The sequence below is a fragment of the Plasmodium gonderi genome, assembly GCF_002157705.1.
Source record: "Plasmodium gonderi DNA, contig: Chr12, whole genome shotgun sequence".
Lineage (NCBI taxonomy): Eukaryota > Apicomplexa > Aconoidasida > Haemosporida > Plasmodiidae > Plasmodium > Plasmodium gonderi.
The window spans coordinates 1,055,124-1,078,523 of record NW_021628937.1 but is presented as its reverse complement, the minus strand read 5'-3'; the positions used below and the strand labels follow the sequence as shown (position 1 = coordinate 1,078,523).

General features: G+C 30.4%; 6 protein-coding genes across 6 annotated transcripts; 2 read left to right on the top strand and 4 right to left on the bottom strand.

Annotated features, from left to right (window-relative positions):
• Positions 1–11: 11 nt before the first annotated feature.
• PGO_122120 (merozoite surface protein 7) lies at positions 12–1,151 on the bottom strand (the record flags this gene model as incomplete). Its single annotated transcript, XM_028689003.1, has 1 exon — positions 12–1,151. The coding sequence occupies one exon, from the start codon at positions 1,149–1,151 to the stop codon at positions 12–14; it is 1,140 nt and encodes a 379-aa protein (XP_028544804.1).
• Positions 1,152–2,593: 1,442 nt separating this feature from the next.
• Positions 2,594–3,364, bottom strand: PGO_122110 (merozoite surface protein 7; the record flags this gene model as incomplete). Its single annotated transcript, XM_028689002.1, has 1 exon — positions 2,594–3,364. The coding sequence occupies one exon, from the start codon at positions 3,362–3,364 to the stop codon at positions 2,594–2,596; it is 771 nt and encodes a 256-aa protein (XP_028544803.1).
• A 3,791-nt stretch (positions 3,365–7,155) lies between these two features.
• Positions 7,156–8,466, bottom strand: PGO_122100 (merozoite surface protein 7; the record flags this gene model as incomplete). The annotated part of the gene is made up of 1 exon (XM_028689001.1): positions 7,156–8,466. The coding sequence occupies one exon, from the start codon at positions 8,464–8,466 to the stop codon at positions 7,156–7,158; it is 1,311 nt and encodes a 436-aa protein (XP_028544802.1).
• A 3,337-nt stretch (positions 8,467–11,803) lies between these two features.
• PGO_122090 (hypothetical protein, conserved) lies at positions 11,804–13,766 on the top strand (the record flags this gene model as incomplete). The annotated part of the gene is made up of 3 exons (XM_028689000.1): positions 11,804–12,742; positions 12,976–13,273; positions 13,501–13,766. The coding sequence occupies 3 exons, from the start codon at positions 11,804–11,806 to the stop codon at positions 13,764–13,766; spliced, it is 1,503 nt and encodes a 500-aa protein (XP_028544801.1).
• Positions 13,767–14,975: 1,209 nt separating this feature from the next.
• PGO_122080 (hypothetical protein, conserved) lies at positions 14,976–16,376 on the top strand (the record flags this gene model as incomplete). The annotated part of the gene is made up of 2 exons (XM_028688999.1): positions 14,976–15,165; positions 15,331–16,376. The coding sequence occupies 2 exons, from the start codon at positions 14,976–14,978 to the stop codon at positions 16,374–16,376; spliced, it is 1,236 nt and encodes a 411-aa protein (XP_028544800.1).
• A 544-nt stretch (positions 16,377–16,920) lies between these two features.
• Positions 16,921–22,608, bottom strand: PGO_122070 (hypothetical protein, conserved; the record flags this gene model as incomplete). Its single annotated transcript, XM_028688998.1, has 3 exons — positions 16,921–17,098; positions 17,377–17,812; positions 18,093–22,608. 3 exons carry the CDS (start codon positions 22,606–22,608, stop codon positions 16,921–16,923), a joined length of 5,130 nt encoding a protein of 1,709 aa, XP_028544799.1.
• Between the last annotated feature and the right edge of the window lie 792 nt (positions 22,609–23,400).

Genomic DNA, 23,400 nt, shown 5'->3' with positions numbered 1-23,400 from the left:
GTCTACCTTGGTTACTTTATTTCAATTGTGTTCAATAGATTAACGACATTTTTTAGAAAATCTGTGTACTGTTGAACATTAGTCAATCTTTCGTTTCTTAAGTAGTTATGTCTTTTTGCGAATCCATAAAATCCATGAATAAAATTTTCAAATTCTTTTTCAAATTTTTCATCATTCAGTACATTTTTGAACATGTTAACGAGAGAAGAAGTATCCTCGGATTCACCTTCCTTCTTGAAACAAACATCAAAAAGTTTTTTCACAATTCCGTACTCCTGATTATTCATTGTAAATTCGTACTTTTTTCGAAAATCGTTATATTTGCTGTGAAATTGCGAATCATTTATCCCATTCCCATCTGTTGTCTGAAGTATTTCATCATATAATTTATCCAGGTATTTCACCTGCTGTGTATTTCCATTTTCACTTTGTTGAGAGGCCTCCTCTCCACCTTCTGAGTTTCCTTGGGGTGGCTGTCCAAGAGTTGAATGTGGATTTTCCTGTTCTTCACTATTGGTGATAGACAAAGAATCGGCACTTTCCACTTCTGATGTTTCTCGTTCATTAACGTCTACCTGTGGGTTACCTTCTGAGGATCGCTCTGACGTTTCACTGACTGAACGAGAAGTATCTTGTGGATTTTTTCCTTCTACGGTAGTAGATGAACCATCGGATGTTTCTTCTCTGGGTGATTCAGGACTATGCTCATTATTCTGATTTGACGAATTTATACCATGTCCTTCTCCATCACTCGCCTGAACACTTGTATCCGCTGTGTTCTGTCCGATGAAGTCCCCATCGCAATTGCCTAAGTCTTCCTCATCCACTCCGAAAATTTTTTTTTTCGAGAAATCATCTTTGGATTCATTTTCTATAAGGTCTCCAAGATTGTTATCCCCCGTGCGTTGCAAGTTATGCTTCTGCAATTCGTCAATCTGCTTTTTTAAGGATTCAATTTCTTTATTAAAAACATCATCAGAGTTTGTTGTGCAAAGTTTGTTCAAATTTTCCAGCTTTTTCATTAGTATGTTTATGGCATCTTGTTCTAAATTTTTGTTCTTTTTATATTTGGTGCCAAACTGTTGTGACGAACCATGAGAAAATGAAAGAAGTACAAAAATGGAGCCGAAGAGCACTATTTTCTTCTTCATTTTTTTCTTCATTTTTTTGGCAATTTTTTTATACTTGTTAGGTATGCACCAAAATGTTACTGGCGTATTTTGTTTTTACTCACTTAAAAGGGCATGAAGGAAAATTGAGAAATAAGCTAGTAATGAGAAGTTGACCCAGTCTTTGTTTTTATTCTTATACTCATGCAAGCGAATATTTCTCCCTTAATTTTTTTTTTTTTTTTTTTTTCTTCACACACAGCTAAGAAATGATTATCATTCATGCGTGATATACTCACAAATGGAAAAAAGCATTTAAGTGAAAACCAAAGTGAAAATAGAACGGGAAATCCTCATCATTATGTTCTTTTATGGAAACGATTGACAGATTATTTTTCTCTTTCCTGAAGGAACAATTTAATTGTCCAATCATTAAATGCACACACTAAGTTTCTCCAAACACAGTCTTTTTTTTTTCCTGAAGTTGTGTTTTTCCAAGAAAAATAAAAAAAAAAAAATTGTTTCCATTTTACAAAATGTTTTTACTACCCAAATCTAATAATAGATTATTTTAATTGATTTTATAGTATTCTTTTTAAAACATTTGATACAAAAAATTGTTAACAACTTGGATTAGAATATTACGGATTTTTTTTTTTTTTTTTTTTTTTTTCTCCCGTGGAACTAGCAAGTTGTAAAAAAAAATAGCAAAATGGTAAGGCAGCAAAATAGTGAAGTAGCAAAAGAGCAAAATGAAAAAAATATGTTGTGCGAAGGAGAAACAAACAGCGCAGTGAAATATAAAGCACTATTAGTTTACAATTAAGATTTAAAAAAAGGAAAATAAATTAGGAAATAAATTAGGAAAAAAAAAAAAAAAAAAAAAAGGAAAGCTGAGAAATTCGATGATAGCATGATATTCTCTAGAACTGATAAGTTTATACAAACGGGAAGATATATTCGTCACAACAAGGCACTATAAAAAAAGTTCAAAAATGTATCATTATATTACACACACACATGTGTGTGTGTTATATGCATTTATGCACACTAATGGACTCGTGTCTGTTTGTCTGTTCCATTGTCCGCAGGTGGCGTACTTAAGTTGCACAAACTGCACAATGGAAAGACAAGTGCAACAAAAAGGGTAAATAAAAAGAAGTTAAGCGAGGTCTTAAAAACGGAGTTAAATAAAATAAAATAAATTGGTAAATACACTGATGGATAAATATATTGGTAAATACACTGATGGATAAATATATTGGTAAATACACTGATGGATAAATAAATTGGTAAATACATTGATGGATAAACAAATTGGTAAATAAACTGGTAGGCAAATAAACCAAATGGCAAGTAAATAAATGCGTAACTAAACAAGCCTTCAAGCAAAATAATCAAACATGGGCCCCCAATTTTTTTTAAATTAATCCTCCCTTAAAAAGAGATTAAACAATTTCGAGTTAATTCTCCCTGAGTTAAATCTATAGCATGTTAAGCAAATTAATGACATTTTCGAATAGATTTAGATACATTTTAAGTTCTGTTGTTTTGCCACCTCTCATGTTATTTTTACGCTTTGCATAGGAATAAATACCATCCATGAAATCTTTAAAATCTTGTCGGAATTTCGGATCAGTAATGGATTTTGTAATTGCTTCATATACCGAATCTGCATCTTCATCGATTGCATCGTTATGCATAGAAAATGCATCAACGAGCTTTTCGATAATTTCATATTCTTCTTTACTTAACGAAATAAACATGTCGTAATCTTTTTTAAACTGTTTATATTTATCATCATAATCCTTACCATTATGATCATCTTTCTTATTTAAGCTTAACATAATATCTTCATAAAGTTCATCTGAATATTTCAAGTAAGGTGATCCGAAACTTTCTCCTTGAATTTTTTGATTCGAAGAAGATTCCTCTGTTTCGGAAGAATTTGTACCATTAGATGTTGAATCGTTTGAACTTGAAATTTTTGCTTCTTCCTTATGTTCATCATTTGAATCAGTGCTAAATTCGTCTATAATATTTTTAAAATATTTGGTTATGCCTTGTCCGCTAAAAAGTATGTTCTTCTTTCCACTCTCTTCATTAGTGGTCATCATATTATTCATTTCATCACCATTTTGGGAATCTTCATTTTCTTTTTTGTAATTTTTTCCATTAACTGGGGTATTATCGATCGATAGCACGACGCGAGACGTAAGAGAAACAGCTGCTAAAAGTAATATGTAGCCTCTCATGGTGATTATTTGTAACGGTTAAAGCTTATCCTTTTGTGTTGGTCAGATCAAGTTGTAATTTTTATGATCGGTTATATGCCTGATTAAAGAGTAAGTTCACATGTGTGTGTGTACACACCTCAATGTTGTTATTAAAACGAAAAAAAGGGGGCTACTAATTATATTTAAAATTTCTGTATCAAAGAAAAAAAAAAAAAAAAAAAATTAATATAAAAAAGCGGCTCGATCAAAAAAAAAAAAAAAAAACATGTTTTATATTCGAAAGGGAACCACATGAGGAAATTAAATTTAGGAAACATATATATAATATTACTATAGGGAAATATTACATCACAAAAATGCACCTCATTGTTTTTTGTGCTACAAAGTTTTCACTTGAAAAAAAAAAAAAAAAAAAAAAAAAGTCTAACAAAAAAAATTCATCAATCGAAGTATTCGTTTCGAGAAAAATGCACACACATGGATAAAAAAAAAAAAAAAAAAAAATATGAAACCAATCTTGGATTAAATACGAAATGTTACATAGATCAAAATTTTGTCAAGTGCAATTATGTGAAACGGTGAACATTTTTCCAAACTTCGAGTCAAGCAGTTTTGGAAGTTTTACGTGAGTTCAGCGATTGCTTTATGATCATTTGTTTAGATATATATATGTATGTATTTTATGTGTGAATATATTTTTTCTTTTTTCCCCGTTTGAAAATGATAATTTTCCATGATACAAACATTTTCGTATGTAATCCACGACTTTTGCAAATCATGCAATATTCAAAAAGCAATCTTTCATATACTTCAAACTTGTGTCATTCAAAACATTTTGGAGAGTGCTAAAAATGCCATTCAATCCAATCAATCCATTCAATCCAATCAATCCATTCAATCCAATCAATCCATTCAATCCAATCAATCCATTCAATCCAATCAATCCATTCAATCCAATCAATCCAATCAGTCCAATCAGTCCAATCAATCTTTCAACATGATATTACTTATTGGGAACTGCACATATATATAGTTAAAGAAAAAAGAAAATATCAAAGCAAGTACACACACTTTTTCATTTGACACGTTCCTGAAACGCACCAACCCGAATAGCAATTTTTGGTATTTTACATGCGTGCATATTTCACCGTGAGGCATAACCTTTCCATTTTGTAAAATGGAGAAAAAAAAAAAAAAAATAATCTGCAAGGATGGTTGTGTTGCAATACCGTTTTGTTTCATACTATCGCGTGAATTGCTTTAACATGAAAAAGAAGAAAAAAAATTACAATAATAAAAATAAAGCATAATAAAGCATAATGAAGCATAACAAGACATAACAAAATAACCGACGGAGGGAAACATTTGCTGGTCCAACGTGTAACAAGTTTTGGGGCAGCCTAGTTTTTGTCATAATTCCAAAATTTTATCATGACTATTCTTTTTTCCTCCTACCAATTTGGGTGTCTGCTTTCCCATTTTGACGTTACTAAATACAAGAGGTACGTGCGAGAAGGGGGGAAAATGGAAATCAAAATAGACAAATGGGAGAGTGAAAAACGCTGACATAGTAATAGTTGTTACCAGACAGAATGACCCTCTTATTTTACAATATGAACATGTGCATAAATGTGTGTACATGCGAAATTTCTATTTTTTTTTTTTTTTTTTTTTTTTTTTTTTTTTTTTTGCAAAAGACAAAAGTACCCACCTGTAGATGAAGAAAAAAAGGGAAATATCAACATGTTCACATATATTTTGAATAAAAAATAAAACATAAAATAATTTTGCAATGCTCACCCTATATCCATACAGGGTAGGTAAAAAAAATTTGTAATTACAAATGGTTCATTTTAGGATGCCCATGCTGTTGTTAAGCATAGGCGATCATTGGAAAAACAGTACATATCACACATATATATATATATATATATATATATATATATATGTAAATATAGATACAGGCGCATTTCATTTTTATTAATTATCCTTCACAGTGATTATCACTTTATTAAACTTTTTTTTTTTTCCCCTACCCCCACATTTGACGATTTCATTTTTGTTGTCATAGTTTTAGGAAAAATAAATATTCATTTAAATTTTCTATCATAGTGTACAATTCCCTTTATTTTTTGTAATACTGGTTAATCTATTTTGCAAACACATTATATTAGTTCAACTATTCCCAAATTATCAGTACGATTTGCTCATTTTAAAGGGGAAAAGTAATCATGTATGTTTTCCCCAAATAACAGATTTTCTTCATTTTTACAATTCTTACCAAATGTGTACATTCTGTTACAAAAATTGTTGTGCACAAATTTTGTTCGAAATATTTCTCACACTCGAATGAGAAACGATGTGCTGATATTCACATTGTTTCCAAATCGATACATTTAAACCAATATTATTTCTTAATTCTTAATCTTTGAAAAAAGTAAGTTGCTTATTTTGTTCATACGATTTGAATATTATCCCCTATCATCTATCCTCTAATTGTGTCAATACCTCTTATCTTATTCAACATTTCCAATCTTAAGGAGGAAAGTGTGTCAAGAAAAATATGAGCACCAATCTGAAAATTTTAAAATGTGCAAAGTTTTCATTCACAAAATTGAGCTTGTACAATGTAAATGAATAACAACGTTTTTAGGCTTTTCCATTTTTTTTTTTTTTTTTTTTTTTTTTCCTTACACACATGAACATGCATATATTTATATACTTTTTAAATATTTCACAAATAGAAAAAAAAAAAAAAAAAAAAAGTAACATTGTTCAGACGCTTAAATACTAGTGTTACAATTTTTCTTTTAAAGAAATAATAAATGATTAAAAAAAAAAATTGCTCTATCTGTATCAATCCATGTATCCATCTTTCTTTTATTTCTTCTACCTTGTTGAGGTAAAAAATATGTCAAACATTAAATGGACTAAATTGATCATAAAACCGGCACCCACACAATTGGATGAAAATTGACATATCTTATAAACACTTGTCTACACATCAGTATACACATCAGCATACACATCAGCATACACATCAAGTTTTTAATGTAAAAAAAGAAAAATATCAAAATTGGAAATAAGAGAAATGTCTTGATCTTTTTGATGTTGTTCGTCTTTTAATACCTCACATAAACTTTAGATGACAATAATTCGAAAACAAATGAAGAAAATGTGCATTTTCCATATTTGTTAAAATATACTTAAATCGTAAGGGTGCTTAAAGTGGAACATTATCATTCCGCAATGAATATAAGAGCTATCAAATGTTTTGAAGTATTGCCCCATATAGAGAGAAAGTTTTATTATTTTTTTTTTTTTTTTTTTTGGTGAATCTTCCACCAGTTTACACACTTCCTATGAATATTAACATACGTATTTTACAAATGGCGAACTTAAGAATAAATAAACTCATTGCTGTAATTGCGTAAACTTCTTTGTGCTTTGTTAATATCATCATTTTTGGCACATCTCTGTGCAGGTATTTAAAAGTGTGCCAGTAAATATGGCCAAAGGGGTGCAAAAATAGAGCAATAAAATGAGACAGGGCGAAGCAAATCGAATCGAAACAAGGAAAAGTAAATCGAATCGAACCATGGCAAATCAAAGTAATACAAAACAAAGCGAAAGCACTTTTGCAAATCAGCAAAAATATGAGGGAAACGGGGCGTAAATGAAAATAAAAAAAAATTGACAAAAAAGACAAAATTGAAAAAATTAACAAATTGACAAAAAAGACGAAAATGAAAAAATTAACAAATTGACAGAAAGGAAAATCACGAAATGACAAAGACCATCTCGCCGCTTCAATATCGCAACATCGTGATGACAAACTGAAGCGCGTTATCAAAGAGGAAATTCAATAAATCACTTTTCATTCCTATATCACCTAAAGATTCATTCTGTTTGGAGAATTCATAAAGATCATGGACAAATGTTTTAAATTCATTACGAAGTTTTTCATCGTCTAATACCTTTTTAAATAGATCTATTACACGAGGCATATTTTGATAGTTCCCAGCACCGTCATTAAAATAAGCATCCATAATTTTCTTATTTAATTGATAATTCTTTTCATTTGATGTAAATGGATTGTATGTTATGTCACTGTCGTAATATATCCCATCGTGTGGAGAGAAATGCATTTCATTTGTATTTGTCGGATTTCCAAAAAGTCCATCAAAAAATGTGTTCATATTCTTAATTCTTGATGCTCTTCTATTTGCATTTTCATTTATGTACGGAAATTCTGCTTCTCCGGTTCCAATGGAATTTTCACTACTTTCTTCCGTTGGTGTAACTGTTGGAAGAATGGGAGTGTTATCCACTTTTGATTCATGTTCATTTGTTTCTTCCAGGTATTTACTTTCCACAGGATCGTCCTTATTTAAGTTGTCCATTGTCACAGTTTCTGGTATGGACTCACTTTCTTGAGAATTATTTGTCTGATCTTCGCCCTCCCCTGGTGAGGATGCTTCTTCTGGACACTTCTTCGTTTGAGTTTCATCTGTTTGATGGGGTTCCTCCTGTTGTACTTTCGATTCTGGAGATTTTTTACCTCCATTTATGTCATGACCGTCTTCTCCATTAGCAGCTTCTTCACCAGCAGCTTCCCCATCAGTAGCGGCATCCTGCCCTGTCACTTCTTCTTTTCCGGCAATTAAACTTTGGGGTTTGTTTATAAAATTCTGGTTGTCAGCATTTACCCCATCGGTCTCCTCCATTTTCAAGTCCCCTTTCTTCGTCTGTTGCTCTGATTTCTTTTCTGTGATATGATCATTTGAGTGTGGCTGATATAATTTAGTTTCATCACCATTTTGATCTGGTTGTTGATCCATCAGTGTATCATGTTCTCCACCTAACTTAACATTTTCTTCTTTTTTCTTAGATTCATCATTTTTTTCATTCAATATCTCAACATTTTTTTTTAAATCTGGAGAAGTACAATCAGTTTCACCAGTGTTATTTTTTTGCTCTAACTTCCCCCTTAATAAATGTGACGTATTATCATTTTCACAATTTTTTTTATTTTTCCCATTTGGGTATATATTTTCTGACAATACAGAATGTATGAAAAATAAAACGGATGTAAAAAAAAATAAATGCCCTGCTTTCATTTTTCCTATATTAAAAAATTATGAAACATATTTATGGACAAACCCAATTTTTTTACATAGCATACAAAAATGTGTGTGTAAAGAGAGGTCAATGGTTGACGATAGGAAAAAAAAATTTGTTTATTCTAAAATGGGATATAATTGCAGGAAGAGAAAAAAAAAAAAAAAAAAAAAAAAATTAAAAAAACTGTATTCTAAAAAGACTTCATGGTTCACCAAAAATTTACAAACACATGCACATGTCTGTAAATGGGTTATTAACTCCTGCGAATATGTACACCTTCGAATAGCTAGTTCTTACCAAAAAAAAAAGAGGAGACGGTTGCACCCGTTTTTGTGTGATAATTCAGCAATTCTCCGGTTTATTTTTTTACTTATTTATTTATTTTCGCTCATTTTTTTACTCATTTTTTTACTCATTTTTTTTCTCATTATTTATTTATTTTTTTTTTTTTCGAAAAGACAAATCTGTGCAGTGCGGCCTACACATGGTAAGACGAAATACACGTTGCAAATATCTATTTTTTTGTGCACACAACCTGAGAATTACATGCATTCGTTTTTTTGAATATATGCAACCCGTTAAAAAAAATAACACATACAACATTGAATTAGGATTTTCCTTTTTTCCCATTTTTGTGGCCACCTTTAGATTGACAGTGCATTTTGAAAAGGAAATATTTCTGCAGCAAATGAACAAATAGTAAGAAGAAAAAATTATCCCTATGCCTTTTAGTCGATATTGTGCGTGCATGCGATCATTTACGGGAGCAAGAAAAGAAAAATATATATATATATATATGTCTATTTGTGTACATATGTGTGTATTTGTTTACATGCGTGTATATATTCACCCATACAAGTATCTTTGTACACATCCAAGTACATTTGTGTACATACAAAATATATGCGCATACTTATGTGCATATATATCCGTTCGCTTTTTTTTTTTTTTTTTGTGCCCTATTTTACTCCCAAAGGGGCACAGGTCAATGGACGCGTCCCAATGAATGAACTATTTCCTCATCCCCCCTCGAGGGTCTAAACCGTAGGATGATACATGTGTGTACACAGAGAGAGAGAGAGAGAGAGAGAGAGAGAGAGAGAGAGAGAGAAAAAAAAGAATTAATCAGAGCTACAAATTTGTTGCATTCAATAGGAAAAGCTGAAAAGTTATTCACAAGTGATGTTACGTATTTTCTGAGTTATGAGAAAAAAGGCTGGGTTTGGGAAGGTATGCAATTCATTTTATTTTTTCTGATAAGTGGGAAAAGCAGAACATTTTTCAATTTTTACGTTATTTCGATTTGTGCCCCTTTTCGATATTCGCGAGTTGTTGACATTTTTGTGCACGCAAAAATTGGGTTCCTACTAAATCGTAGGCAAAAAAAAAAAAAAAAAAAAAAAGACAAAGCGGATTTGAAATTATATCTCTTTCATTAGTATGGGTAAAAAGGATGTGCATCTTCTTCTTTTGGAATGTAGGAAAAAAAAAAAAAAAAAAGAAGCACAACTAAGATCCAACATACAAGACACGACATAATTTTTTATGAACAACTAACAAATGCGTCTATATGTCCTGAGAACAATTTCTTCCCCCTTACAGATTTAATTAGACATAGTGATGCTTCACTAATGGTTCCACAACGAATAGTTCACCATACATAATTCGCTATAGCTGCTACAATTGCTACTACAATTTTTTTTTTTTTTTTTTTTTGAGTGACTTAAATTAAAAAACAATATAAATAAAGGGAAGCTCTTTTGAATTTCTCTCTATTCATCAGTTAATTCTTTTTCAAATGTTTCATTTTGTTTGTTGTTTTTCATCATTTAACGATATGTTTTTTTTTTTTTTTGTATAGCCTTTATTTTATTTTTTAACTCCCTTGTCTATTATGAAGAAAGGATATATTAGTGGATATATTCATATGTCTCAAGAAAAAGATAATCTCTCAAGATGCAAATTTGTAATATTTATACAATTATGATTATACCATGTAGTGGTTTGTCATGATCCTTTGATTTTATTTTATTTTATTTTATTTTATTTTTTTTTCAATAATGAGAGTATACATATGAGTAGAAACATACGATCATCCTTGGCTCTCCCTAGCATCCCAAACTTTTCATTCCTTGACGAGAGTCACCATGCAAAATGAAGAATAAAATTATCCCTGTGTGATGTTTGTACACTCTACCGTTGGGAATCATTCAATATTGTAGTAAAAAAAAAAAAAAAAAAAAAAAAAAATTACACACGTTCATCCAAGTAATGATGCAATATCCAACACACGAATACTCTTTTATGCTATAGTCATCCTTTTGTCTATACGTGAATCTCATTCCACAATTATGATAATCTTCATTTTAATAAGGTGCCAATATTTGCTCCATGTATAACTAATTACACATAAAGCAACATAATGAAAACTTGAACTTCTTGTTATGAAAAAATATGGGTCATACTTTGAAATGGAATTTTTGTCCGTAACACATATAGATGTACTTCGAATAAAATGTCACTCACTTGAAGGTACATTAAATGTGCATCATTTTTTTTTTTTTTTTTTTTTTTTTTTTTTTTTTTTTTTTTTTTTTTTTTTGTATATCCGCAGGGATATATACTCATATAGACAATAGTGCATTCAAGGAACATGCATATGATGACATGTTTTACAAATAAATACTTCTATTTTTCAGCCTTCTTTTATTCGTCAAAAAAAAAGGGTGGGGGAGAGTATCGATCCTTCTTTCTATTTCCCTTATGATTTACAAAATTATGAATTCCCCTTAACTTGTGAATCTCCCTTCACCTTTGAGTAAGGTTATACATTACAGTTCGATACCCTTTTGATGTCTTAGAATATTTTTAAAAGGCCCCCAAAAGAGGTTCTACTTGAGCCCATTCGGTTCAAAGGTTACACATATAGGGAGTAGTGAATATAAATGAGCGTATACAGACATGTAGACATATATATATGTATATGTGTGTGTAAATAAAGGTAGTAGTGCGATAAAATAGAGATGTGTGAAACTTATGGAGCACAAAAACCTTCTCGTATGGAAAAAAACCCATCATGTTCCTAATTAGATGCAGAACAGAATGCAAGTGGGAGTGTAGTATGCAAAATGGTAGAATTCTTTATTAAGAAACGGATATACGCAATTGTCATGCTAGAACAGTATAATGCACAAATTATGTTGAGTATAATGTTACGGATAGTAGAATTCACAAATATGCTTTCACAGGTGCATGACTTTACTTATTCCCGAATTTGGACGACTCACTCGTGTTTGTGCACCACCACCCCCACCATAGGTCTCACATAACAACATGGATGACGTGTTCAATATTTTTACAAAAAAACATAAAACAAAGAAAAGGGCATCTACTGGAACAAGGAAGGAAGAAAATAAAAATGAAAAAACAAAGAATCTTTTCATTTATAACAGAAAAAATCCAAGAAGAGCACATAACGAAGATGATACGTACAATAACTATAAGGGAAATGCAAATCCAGAAGATAAGGGAAAATGCAATTATAATAAGAATATAGAAAATGTTATTGTTGTTGATTTTCCTCCATTGCCTTTAAAAAATGTAGAAGTATGTGTTTCGTTTTATTACATTCAATACTTAAGAAATCAATTAATATATGGAAATAAAAATATAAAAATTGACGAAAATACAAAAATGATTGGAGAGTCATTACTTGATAAAATAGAAAATTTTATTTATGAATATGAAAATAATAAAAGTAGTGAAGATAATTATAAAAATGAAATTAAAATTATTACATTTAAATCTATTTATGATAGGTATTATAAAATTTTAACAACTTTAATTTCATATTCAGAAGCTATCCCACTCCCTAATAACTTATACGAATATGTGTTGAACAATGGGGTATATGTAAGATCCAAAAAAAATAATGATTTTAATGCTAGAGAAAATATACATAATGTATACTCCTACTTGGATAATGTAGAAGTAGGAGATAACGATTTATCTTTTAACAATGAAAAAATATATATTGATAATATTGACATAAGTAGACCTACAATAATCAACAAAACATTAATAAACCTAGACATTGATATTGAGTACTTACCACTCAAACTCAATTCTGCATATTATTACAATAATATACAATATGCAAAGTTGTTCTTAAATGACGCTATTAATATGTCTATCTATGATAAAGCCTTGGGTGAGTTGGTAGTTGTCAAGGCTCTCGTGGACATACCTCCCCTTCCCATTGAATTTGTGGAGGTTAGCTTCACTTCTCCCGCCCTACTCCATGCGCATGTGGATATGGATATGCATACGGCTATACATACGGATATACATATAGATATACATATAGATATACATATGCATATACATGTACAGATACATATACATGTACGTATACAATTGTTGGCCTAATTTCAAAGGAACGTTCATAAGTTTTCCCTCCCCTACCAACATACACACACACTATATACAACCCATTTCCCATGCAGGGTTTCGACATAAAAGAAATGAAAGCAGGAGAGAGACAATGGATGCCAATTTATCTTGCCATCACTCTTTCATCCTTCACATATGTTGATGTCGAGTTCCCTTTTTGGTTTTACATAAAGAATTTTATGAATATAAAAGAGGAGGAATACAAAAACCAAGGTGATTTATTTGAACTCCCTTCGCCATACTTCTTTGAAATTTGCTTTATGTTTATAGATCAAAAATTATTTTCAAAAGTCACTCCGATTGAGACCGTTGGGCAAAAGAGCTATTTCAAGTATATGTCCAAGGTGGCAGGTAATCTATTCTCACTTTTAGGAAAAATCATCAATTGGGAATTGCATATGACTATGAATTGCACATAATAATGTTGCGTATTCCTAAATGTTTGTAACATCATCGGAGTTTATGTAGAGTCTTTTTTTGATTGCTTCCTGCCACATTGTTTATACTTCAACCTTTTTTTTTCCGTTTACCTTTTCGCCCCTTTATTTCATCCATATCTCTCCTTATTCAATACCCAGGGTATGTTGAAGACATTAAACACTGTAGAACGGAAAAAATCATAAAACACCTAGAGGGTCAAAATGTACATTCGTCCCATATTTATATTCAAAATTTGCAACACTCTGAAACGCATTTAATTAACTTGACTTTATACAGTTTTTGGAAATATGACAAAAATTTAAATGAAAATTCGAATTCCATTGATTTTACCTCATATCTCCTTGAGCCTTTTATAAGAGATGAAGAAGATGAGAATAATGTAAATGTTCTACAAGATTTATAAGATTTCTCTTTTCATAAAATTTTGAAGCACATCTCTGGTCAATGGGCAAAATTTTTTTTTTTTTTTTTTTCTTATTTACGTATAACATGAATATTTTTTTTTTTTCTGTGCACCTTTCCGCTTAAAACAGTTGTATGAAAAACATGATGAAACTATTTTAATAGAGAAAGTTTAGTTTTACATTCAAAGAGTACAAATGAATGAGGATATTATTTTTTACCATAATTTTTGCATTACATGGAAGATGATGGTTTGTGTTTTCACGAGATACCGTTAATCATTCTAGGGGGGTAAGCAGTTCGTTTGTTCCTTAGTTTGTCCACCCATCCGTCGTCCGTTTTTTTTTCTTTTTAATCATCACCATCCATTATCTTATTTTACTTCAATTTAGTTTATTTTTTTCACTTATATTTTATATTTTCAATTTTTCTATTTTTTTCCTATTCGAATATTTTTATTTACTCCCTTGGCCTTATTTCAACGCTGTTATTCTCCTCATCACAAGGCTCTTAACATTGTTTATTTTTATTTTTTTCATTTATGAATATAATGTTTGTGAGTAGGATGGGTGTAATGCAGCTTATAGTCCATTTTAAATGATAAGATCAAATGTACATGTAAATATGGCAAGGTTAAATTTTTTTTTTTTTTTGCGTATATTTCCTATTTTTCTACGCATGTACAATTTAGTATTTACAGGTACAGTTAACAACTATTTAAAAAGAAAAAAAAAAAAAAAAAAAAAAAAAAAGTATACATAGGAAGGGAATTAAAAACACTTTTTCGTCCTTTTTTTTTTTTTTTTTTTTACCGCTACAACTTTTACTGCGTATATTATTTCCATCTTTCTCCCCACCCACCAGATCACTAACGAATAATTGTAAAAAGTTTATGCAAGTGAGGGGGAAAGTGGTAGAAGCAACTTATATAAACTATATAATAAATTCAAATAATTCGGTTATTGTATTAGAAGCATATGTATATAATACGTATTTCTATGTACATATGTATATACATACATGCCGATCAAGAGTTTTTTCAACCACATAGTCCCACCACCCCCCACGTTCATCTTATTACAACCTTGAATTTTTGTTTGCGTCTTCCCAAATGGATGAATCCAAAATATGGAGAATATTGTCGTAAAAGCTGTTACTTAATGTATAAAGAAAAAAAAAAATAAAATAAAAATTAAGAAAAAAACATAAAATGAGAAGCGAAAGTAAGCTCATGAATCAATGTTTCAATGGAAAATATAACATTTGTTTTAATCTCAAGGGAAAAAGAGAAGATGAAAAGGAAAAGAAAAATGAAAAAATCATATTGCACAATTGCATCCAAACCTTGCTATCAGATCCAATAGTTGTTTTGTACACAGACGACAATTATATATGTACAGGTAAAGGCGCTCATAACACCTTTTTTTCATCATATGCATATATACATCCATACATACATAAATACATGCACACCTTTTCTCCTCATCGTATCAGTTGGTCGAATTGGTGCATGCCATCTTTTCATCAATCCATTCTTATATGTTCCCCATTTTACCACATTGCAGGATCACTAACTGGGAAAGTGTGCTTATTCAAAATAACGAAGAAAGAGAATAAGGAAATTAACACCGAGATTTGCCTTATTGAAAGTAAATCCAAAAGGGCAGAATTGGATAAGAATAACTTAACTGATTTTAGTAGTAAAAATATAAACAGCACTCCCAAGCGTAATTTTGTGGAACAGAATTCTAAGGTTAAAGAAAACGGGAATGAAAATAGCAGAAGTTACAATATTGGAATAGGTACTGGTAGCAAAAATAGTGGTACTATTGAGGTAATTGAAAAGTATAACATTTTGTGTATGTTTAGAAATAACAGTATAAAATCAATTTACATAGACAAGAAGTATGCCTATGTATACTATGAAAGTTGTATAGATGTATTTTGCATAAAAACATATCAATTTATAAAGAAAATTAACGTTGAAGTAACAAATAACAAGCAAGTAATATATTTTGAAAATTTGATTTTATTTAATAATTCTAAAAGCTTATTCATATACGATATTAGAAATAACTGCACTAGCTATTTTTATAAAAATTTTTTAAAAAATATTGTCATATTTGATTTTAATGTAAATTACTTGTTGTGTTATAAGAACAATTTCGGTAAATGTCATATTCGAGTTTTACAAATTAATATAAATGCACAAAAGTGTGAACATGAATTAATTTTTTGTGTCGATTTTTCTTCAAAATTTATAAGTCATGGGAAATTTCTGGACGATGAAAAAATTATTGTAGCAAAAAATGGAAGACGATTAATCATATTTGATTTTAAAAAAGCTGTAGATATGTATAGAATTAAGAAATTAAAAAAAAAAATTTTAGATATTTACAAATCAGTAGAAAATTTGCTATTCATATTGGTTGAAAATGAAATCTTCATATTTAATTTATCAACATTTATATTTTACAAATGTGTACGATTGCCCACCGGCCTCTTTTATTTTAAATGGTCCTATTTCATACGACACAAGAATAACAAAATTATTTTTTCCTGCGACAGGGGAATTTACTTTATAGATTATCCCATTGAGGAGGGGGGTTGATTTCGCTACCCCATTTGGCACTGCCCTGTCACGACCCTATCACTGCCCTGTCACTACCCTATCACTGCCCTGTCACGACCCTATCACTGCCCTGTCACGACCCTATCACTGCTTTATCACTACCTTGTCCTCTCTTTATCACTGCACTATCACCGGTTTGGCAATGACTTGTCACTTCTTTGCATAGTGTTGTGGTAATGGCGTCTTTCGTGGCCGTGAAATGGTCTAGACCGTACCGGGGGGTAAGGCCTAGAAACGAGATTGTAAAGGTTCCCCTAATGAATACTTTCCTTCATAATATATATATATATATATATATATATATATATATGTGTATATACGTTTTTCCCCTTTTTTTGTTTTAATTAAAATATGCATCCAAGTTTTACCATGCTGCGATAAAAACCGTTTGTTTATAATTTTTTCCCCCATTTATCGAACTCTTTTTTTTTTTTTTTTTTGTTGTTTTGTCATTGCTTTTGTATTATTAAAATAATTAATTTGATAACAAAAAGAAGGAATGTTTTATTTTTAAAAAAACAAATTATTCACCTAAAAAATTATAATTTTCATTCATGTCGAAATGTTGATGAATGTCTAAAAAGACACAAGTGTACTCTTCATTTGAATTCAAAAAAGTAAATAAATCACTTAAATAATTTTCCTCAAAAATTGTTTTAATCTGGCTCGAATATTTGTATCTTAGTAGGATATAGACCTCGCTATATGGGGGGAGGGGGGGGGGTGAAAAAAAAAAATAATAAAATAACAATATAGCAAAATAAAAGAATCACAAAATAACGAAATAATGAAACAACAAAATAACGAAATAATGAAACAACAAAATAACGAAATAATGAAACAACAAAATAACGAAATAATGAAACAACAAAATAATATTTCAAAACTCCAAATTTTTTCAAACGAATTAGGGCACGCTGCTCCATTCGAATAAAGAACAATGCGCATTCATTTGCGTGCCCAGAGAAGAGCCACTCACCTAAGCAAGAATATTATTTTGTATTTTAAAACTCCCATAATATAGGAAAAGAGAGATGGGAAAAAATCATTTTCGTGTGGTTTGTCCGTATTAGAGTAAATAAACAACTTTGCATAAAAGTATATCTTTGGATATATATCATGAATTTTTTGTTTAAAAAATTGTAGACTGTTTTTTACATCATCCATGTTGCAGTAGCTCGGTGCATTGTTACAATCTTCGTTATATATAATCTTTTCTGCATATTCTTCTAGCAACTCAAAGTTGATATCTCTCAAAAAGGAAAAGCTCACTTCTTTGTTATGGAATACTGCATTTCCAGCACTATTCCTTTTTGCATTTATCATTTCGTGAATTAGTCTTTTTATTTCTTCCTCTTTCTGAATCGAACTTTCTTTATATTCAACTGAGAGAATTTTTATCAAGGGGAAGCAAACTGCATGGGGATGGACACAGTGGGGGGAATGGGAATGGCGCATATATGTTCAATAACAGTTTTGTTCAACTAGCTACACAAGCATGTTGGAGTGCTTAGCGCTTGGGTGTGGATAATCAAAAGGGGATCCTCAAGATGGGAAAAACAAAAACATGCACACGTATATGCATTCACACGTATATGCATTCACACGTATATGCATTCACATGTATATGCACGTACACATGTGGGAACAATTGGGGAGTCTCCTCAAATAACACTTCTTCCCGCTTTAACTTACCCCTCGAAACAGTGGTTATGATAAAGTTGTAGATTCCCTCATTGAAGGTTGTTAATATTCTCTCCTTTACATCGTTGTGGGATGATATATTGTAAACTTTTTTGATGAAATACAAAATAGAATTTTCATTTTCCACACTCCTTGTGTCATTGTTCTTTCGATTAACATGTTGTTTCTCCAACCATTCCTGTAGAGATGATCCAGATAAAAGGCTTTCGGTCAATGATGTGTGCAGGTGAAAATGGAATAACTCGCGATCTTTAGTTACTTTGTGAAATAAATATATCAGAAGACTTAAATTTTTAATTAAATATAGACTCCCATTAAAGATATCCTGGGGATGATTTTTCATATGATCTTTGTAAATAGACAATATAGAGTTAAACGTATTTTCTAAACATTCTTTAAATAAATCCAAGAATGTATTTTCATCAATTATAAAATTAATTGTTTTCAAAATTAAAATGGTTCCAATGATATTTATATCTATTCCTGTTAATCCAAATTTCGTGTCCTTGTTGAATTCCCAATTGTGAAAGGAAAATGGTTTGTATACGTTCTTATCATTTAGTATGTTTGTATTGTATTCACGCTCCTTATTATTATTCCTATGATTTAGCCTTTCCAAATTATCTAGACTTTCCAATTTTTCCAGATTTTCCAAATTATCTAGACTTTCCATACTGTCTATACTCTCACTGGTATGATCACCTACCTTGACACTCGTCCTTTCAATGAGTTTTTTTAATGTGTTATTTTTAATACTGCTAATTTGTTCAAATTTTTCATCACTTTGTGTGTTCTTGCCAATGAACGGTTTAATCTCAGTTTGGGGGGTCAAATTCAGAATTCGTTTATCTATCTTTTTCTCCTCCTTTTCTGAAATCTCTTTATTTTTTATTGAGGATTTTTCCCCTCGTTTCGCATCACATGCGATAAAATATTCATCGTATAAAAAATTATTCACCATATTTGTAAATTTTTTGTTTAAGGGGTTAAAACATACATAAGGTAAATTTGCAGATATGTTTTTGGTGTAATAAGAGATATACATTTCTATTACATTTAACAATTTTTCCTTTAAAATTTTACATATATTTTTTAAATAATCACATATTATTGTGTACGTACTATCACTATAAGTTTCTATAATATCCACATAAATAATTTGAATAATTTTTCTTATTATTTGAATGTTGTTAAGCTGTAGTAAATTTTCATTTATACAATCGTACACACAAACTCCAATGCTATTAAGAATTATATTAATAGAATTGTAAAGATTATTATCAAATATATGCACATATAAATCTACCTCTAATTTTGATATATATATAGCTAAAAGGCAAATATTTTTTATGTATTTACATATATCATTATTTGAAAATTTCTCAAAATTGTTCAGTATATTATTATTCAATATTTTTACTCTTGTACTTGTGTAAAAATTTTCCAGCTTATAATATTCTTCTGAATATAAGTTATTCTCGTCCACTAGGGACTTCTCATAGATAAATTTTATAATTTCTCTCATGCAGTTACACTTCATTTTGTATTTCTTATAATATTCAAATTCGTTGATATATTTGCTGAAATATATGAAGTTGAGGTTGTTGTACATTCCGTTCGTTTTGCCCATTTCGCCAATTTCGCCGGTTTCACCTATTTCGCCAATTTCGCCAGTTTTACCAATTTCCCTAATTTCCCCCATTTCCCCAATTTCGCCAGTTTCTCCAATTTCACCTATTTCATCATTTATAGGCAAAAGCTTCTGCTCTTTTACCAAATCATTTCTATAACTTGGGTTCTCATTTCCCAATTCTCCTCTGTTTTGGTTACTTGTACCTTCTGTTCCTCCACCCTTAGTCTCCCCTTCAATAATGCTACAACTTTTACCATCACGATGTTCATTCTTAATGGTTGATGTGTTTCCAATCACTCGATCAGATTCTTTCCTGAGAAGTCTCTTTCCATTTTCTCCTTGATTTTCATGCTCCTTAATATCATAAGAACCAGTTGCACTTTTTTTCTTATAATAAGAGTTGTAACACATAAGATCTTGCTTTTTCCACCATTTCCCATGGCTTAACTGTAGATGTGCGAATGTTCCATTTCCATTTCTTTCACGAGATTCAATTTCATATGGAATTCCGATTTCAAAATCTCTTCCTCCTGGGGTCATATTAAATTCTGCATTATTTAAAACATCTCTAAACAAATTTATGACATACTTTAAAATTCGTTTAATGATAGACTGATACTTGTTTAACTTGCCCTTAGCATTGTAATATGTGTCATTTTTTTTAAAGAATTTTATAGCCTTTTCAGAAAAGTCAAGCATGTGATAAATTTCGTTCTTCTCATTCATATATTTTAATTTTTTATTTGGGGATTCATTTCTTATCCCCACCTTCCCTACGTTTTTCTTTTCGTTCTTCTTTTTCTTTTTCTTCTTCTTCTTCTTCTTCTTATTCTTTTTTCCCTTTCTTTTTCCTTCTAATCGATCGTATAATTCTTTCTCCAAATTATTATTATCCATTTGGTAAGGAAAAAATTCTGTACTTCTACATAACTCTTCTTTGAAGAATTGTAGGGTATACTTATCCCTGATTCTTAGTAACTTACTTAACCGTTTTATTCCTATATTTTTTTTTTTTTTCTGTTCAAGATTTGCATCCTTGTCCTTATTAATTGAATCTTTTTGACAACCATCTTTTTCGTTCTGTTCCCTAATTGGACTAGTCTCTTCCTCCTCTCCCCTAAGTTTCCCAATCAACTTTTCTTCAGTTCTTCCTCCTTCAATGGAAGGGTTGGTACTTTCATGTTTCTCTTCATCTTCCAATTTGTTACATCTTTTTGTGTCTGCATCACCTGTTTCATATGAAGAGACCCAATTTTCTGTAACATCTCCAGTCCAATTTACTTTTGCACCTTCTCCAATCCAGTTGTTTATATCATCATTATTATTCTCCTCATCAATCGAATTATCCATATAGAAATCATCATCACCAATCGAACTGTCCATATAGACATCATCATCACCAATCGAATTGTCCATATAGACATCATCATCACCAATCGAACTGTCTACAGAGACATCATCATCATCTTCCTCTTCTTCCCCAATATCAGTTTCTTCATCAGTATCACTCTCGTTCTCACTCTCATTCTGATTCTCACTCTCATTTTGATTCTCACTCTCATTCTGGTTCTCATTCCCATTTTTGCTAGCCCCCAAATTGCATCGATCATCAGCCAATTCTTCCCCGTTCTGATATCCTACACATTTTTGTAAAGAGTTATTGTACATATCGATAAAATAGGCATATTCATTTCTCTCCATATTACTAAGTAAGCTTTCAAAATGTTGTACGTTCATGTAATATTTCAAATGGCGTTCGATTTTTTTTTTGTTCCTTTTGATTAATTTTACTTCTTGATATCTAGAATAATAATTTAGAAAAATGGAATAAAAATTTTCATAAATAAATTCTTTATTTTTTTCCAAGTTGTGTAATTCATCCTTAATTTTATTGTAATAATTTATAATGTTATCAATTTTTTGAAAATTTTCTAATAAATTACAACTTCTCTCATTCTTTATAATTTCAATTTCGTTTATACTCTTATACTCTTCCATTTTTCTATTCAATTTAAAAATTAGGTAATAGTTATCAATTTCGTTTAAAATGTCGTTATTTTTTTTGCTTCTTCTTCTTCTTCTTCTTCTTCTTTGTGTCTTCTCTTCAGATTTTGCATTTTCATGATTGTGCAAAAATAGTTCCCCATTATTTTCACTACTTCTATGGTTGTTGTTCTCTGCAATCGGCTGAAAATTGCATCCATGGGAATACTTCCTTCGTTCTGTTTTTCTTGAGAAGAGTAGATTCTCATTGAGAGGAAGAACGATCTGTCCTTCATCTTTATGTTCTCCCACAGATGAGCATGCAGATTCGGGTTCGTCCGAATCACTTCCACTGCAACTCAGATCAAAGCAATAACTCCAACTTCGATCAAAGCAATCGCTACAACTTCGATCAAAGCAATCGCTACAACTTCGATCAGAACAGTCACTGCAACTACGGTGAGTATCATCATAATGTGCATACTTATCCTCAACATTTTCCAAATCAGAACCTGTTACTCTTCCTTTTCCATCAAATGAGTAATTTTTTCTTCTCGGGTTGACGTTTATATTCCCAATTATATCATTTCCATCACTCGTATCGTTTCGATCTTGTTTTTTACTTTCGTTATATTTTGCTCTTCTCTTAATATGTAATCCATTGTTCATTTCCCTGGTTTCTTCATTCACTTCCAACTTGTGTTCATTACATTCACAGTTTTTTTTTTTTTTCTTCTTCTTCTTCTTTTTTCTTTTACTAATGTATAAAATATGTTTTTTTGCTTCCTCCTCAAGGTTAATATCATCAAATGAATATTTATCTAATTTGTTTATATATTCATACAATTTGAAATATAATTTATCTTTGATACATGATCCCTCTTCTTCCATTTTAATATTTCATTCAAATTGTTACACCTTTAAAAAATCACAGTCATATATATACTCCCCCCATGTATAATTTTCTCTACACATTATTATATCCTTTGGATGCCAAATTATAGTGATATCCTAAATGTGTTGTATGTACATAAATATATGTATTTCAAAGAAAATGTACATAATTTTTCCATAAATTTTTAAGTAGCCATACAGGATGGTTTTACAACGCCAATATCTTTCTTTTTTTTTTTTTTTTTTTTTTTTCCTTCTTTTCAATTTCGTGAAATTTCTCCTTTGCCTTCAAATGCACAAATTGTTCATGATCTTCATAAATGCAAATGAGGCATGTAGCTTAGATTTATGTAGAAAACACCAAAAAAAAAAAAAAAAAAAAAAAAATGAAAACTGGGAATGGAAGTAGAAACAGGGCAGAAATAAAAAATGAAAATGAGACCTCAATTATTCGGCAACCCTTTTATGCAAAATTAACATGGCATGAAAGCTTGAAACAAATTTTCACATGCACTTGGTAAAAATAAATTATTAAAAAATAAATTGGTACAGAAACAGAGTAAAAGGATTTTCGAAGCAGCGGGGAAATATACGCATAGCAGTGAAAATGTTCCCAATTTGAATAATAAAGTAAAATGACTAATTTTTAATATTAGTAGGTACCTTATTGGCACAAAACAAATATGAACCATTTCCTCCTTTTCCTCTTTTTCCACTTTTCTCACTTTAAAAAAAAAAAAAAAAAAGAGATTTTCTCATCTGATGGCATAAAAATAAAGTTGGCTTTTT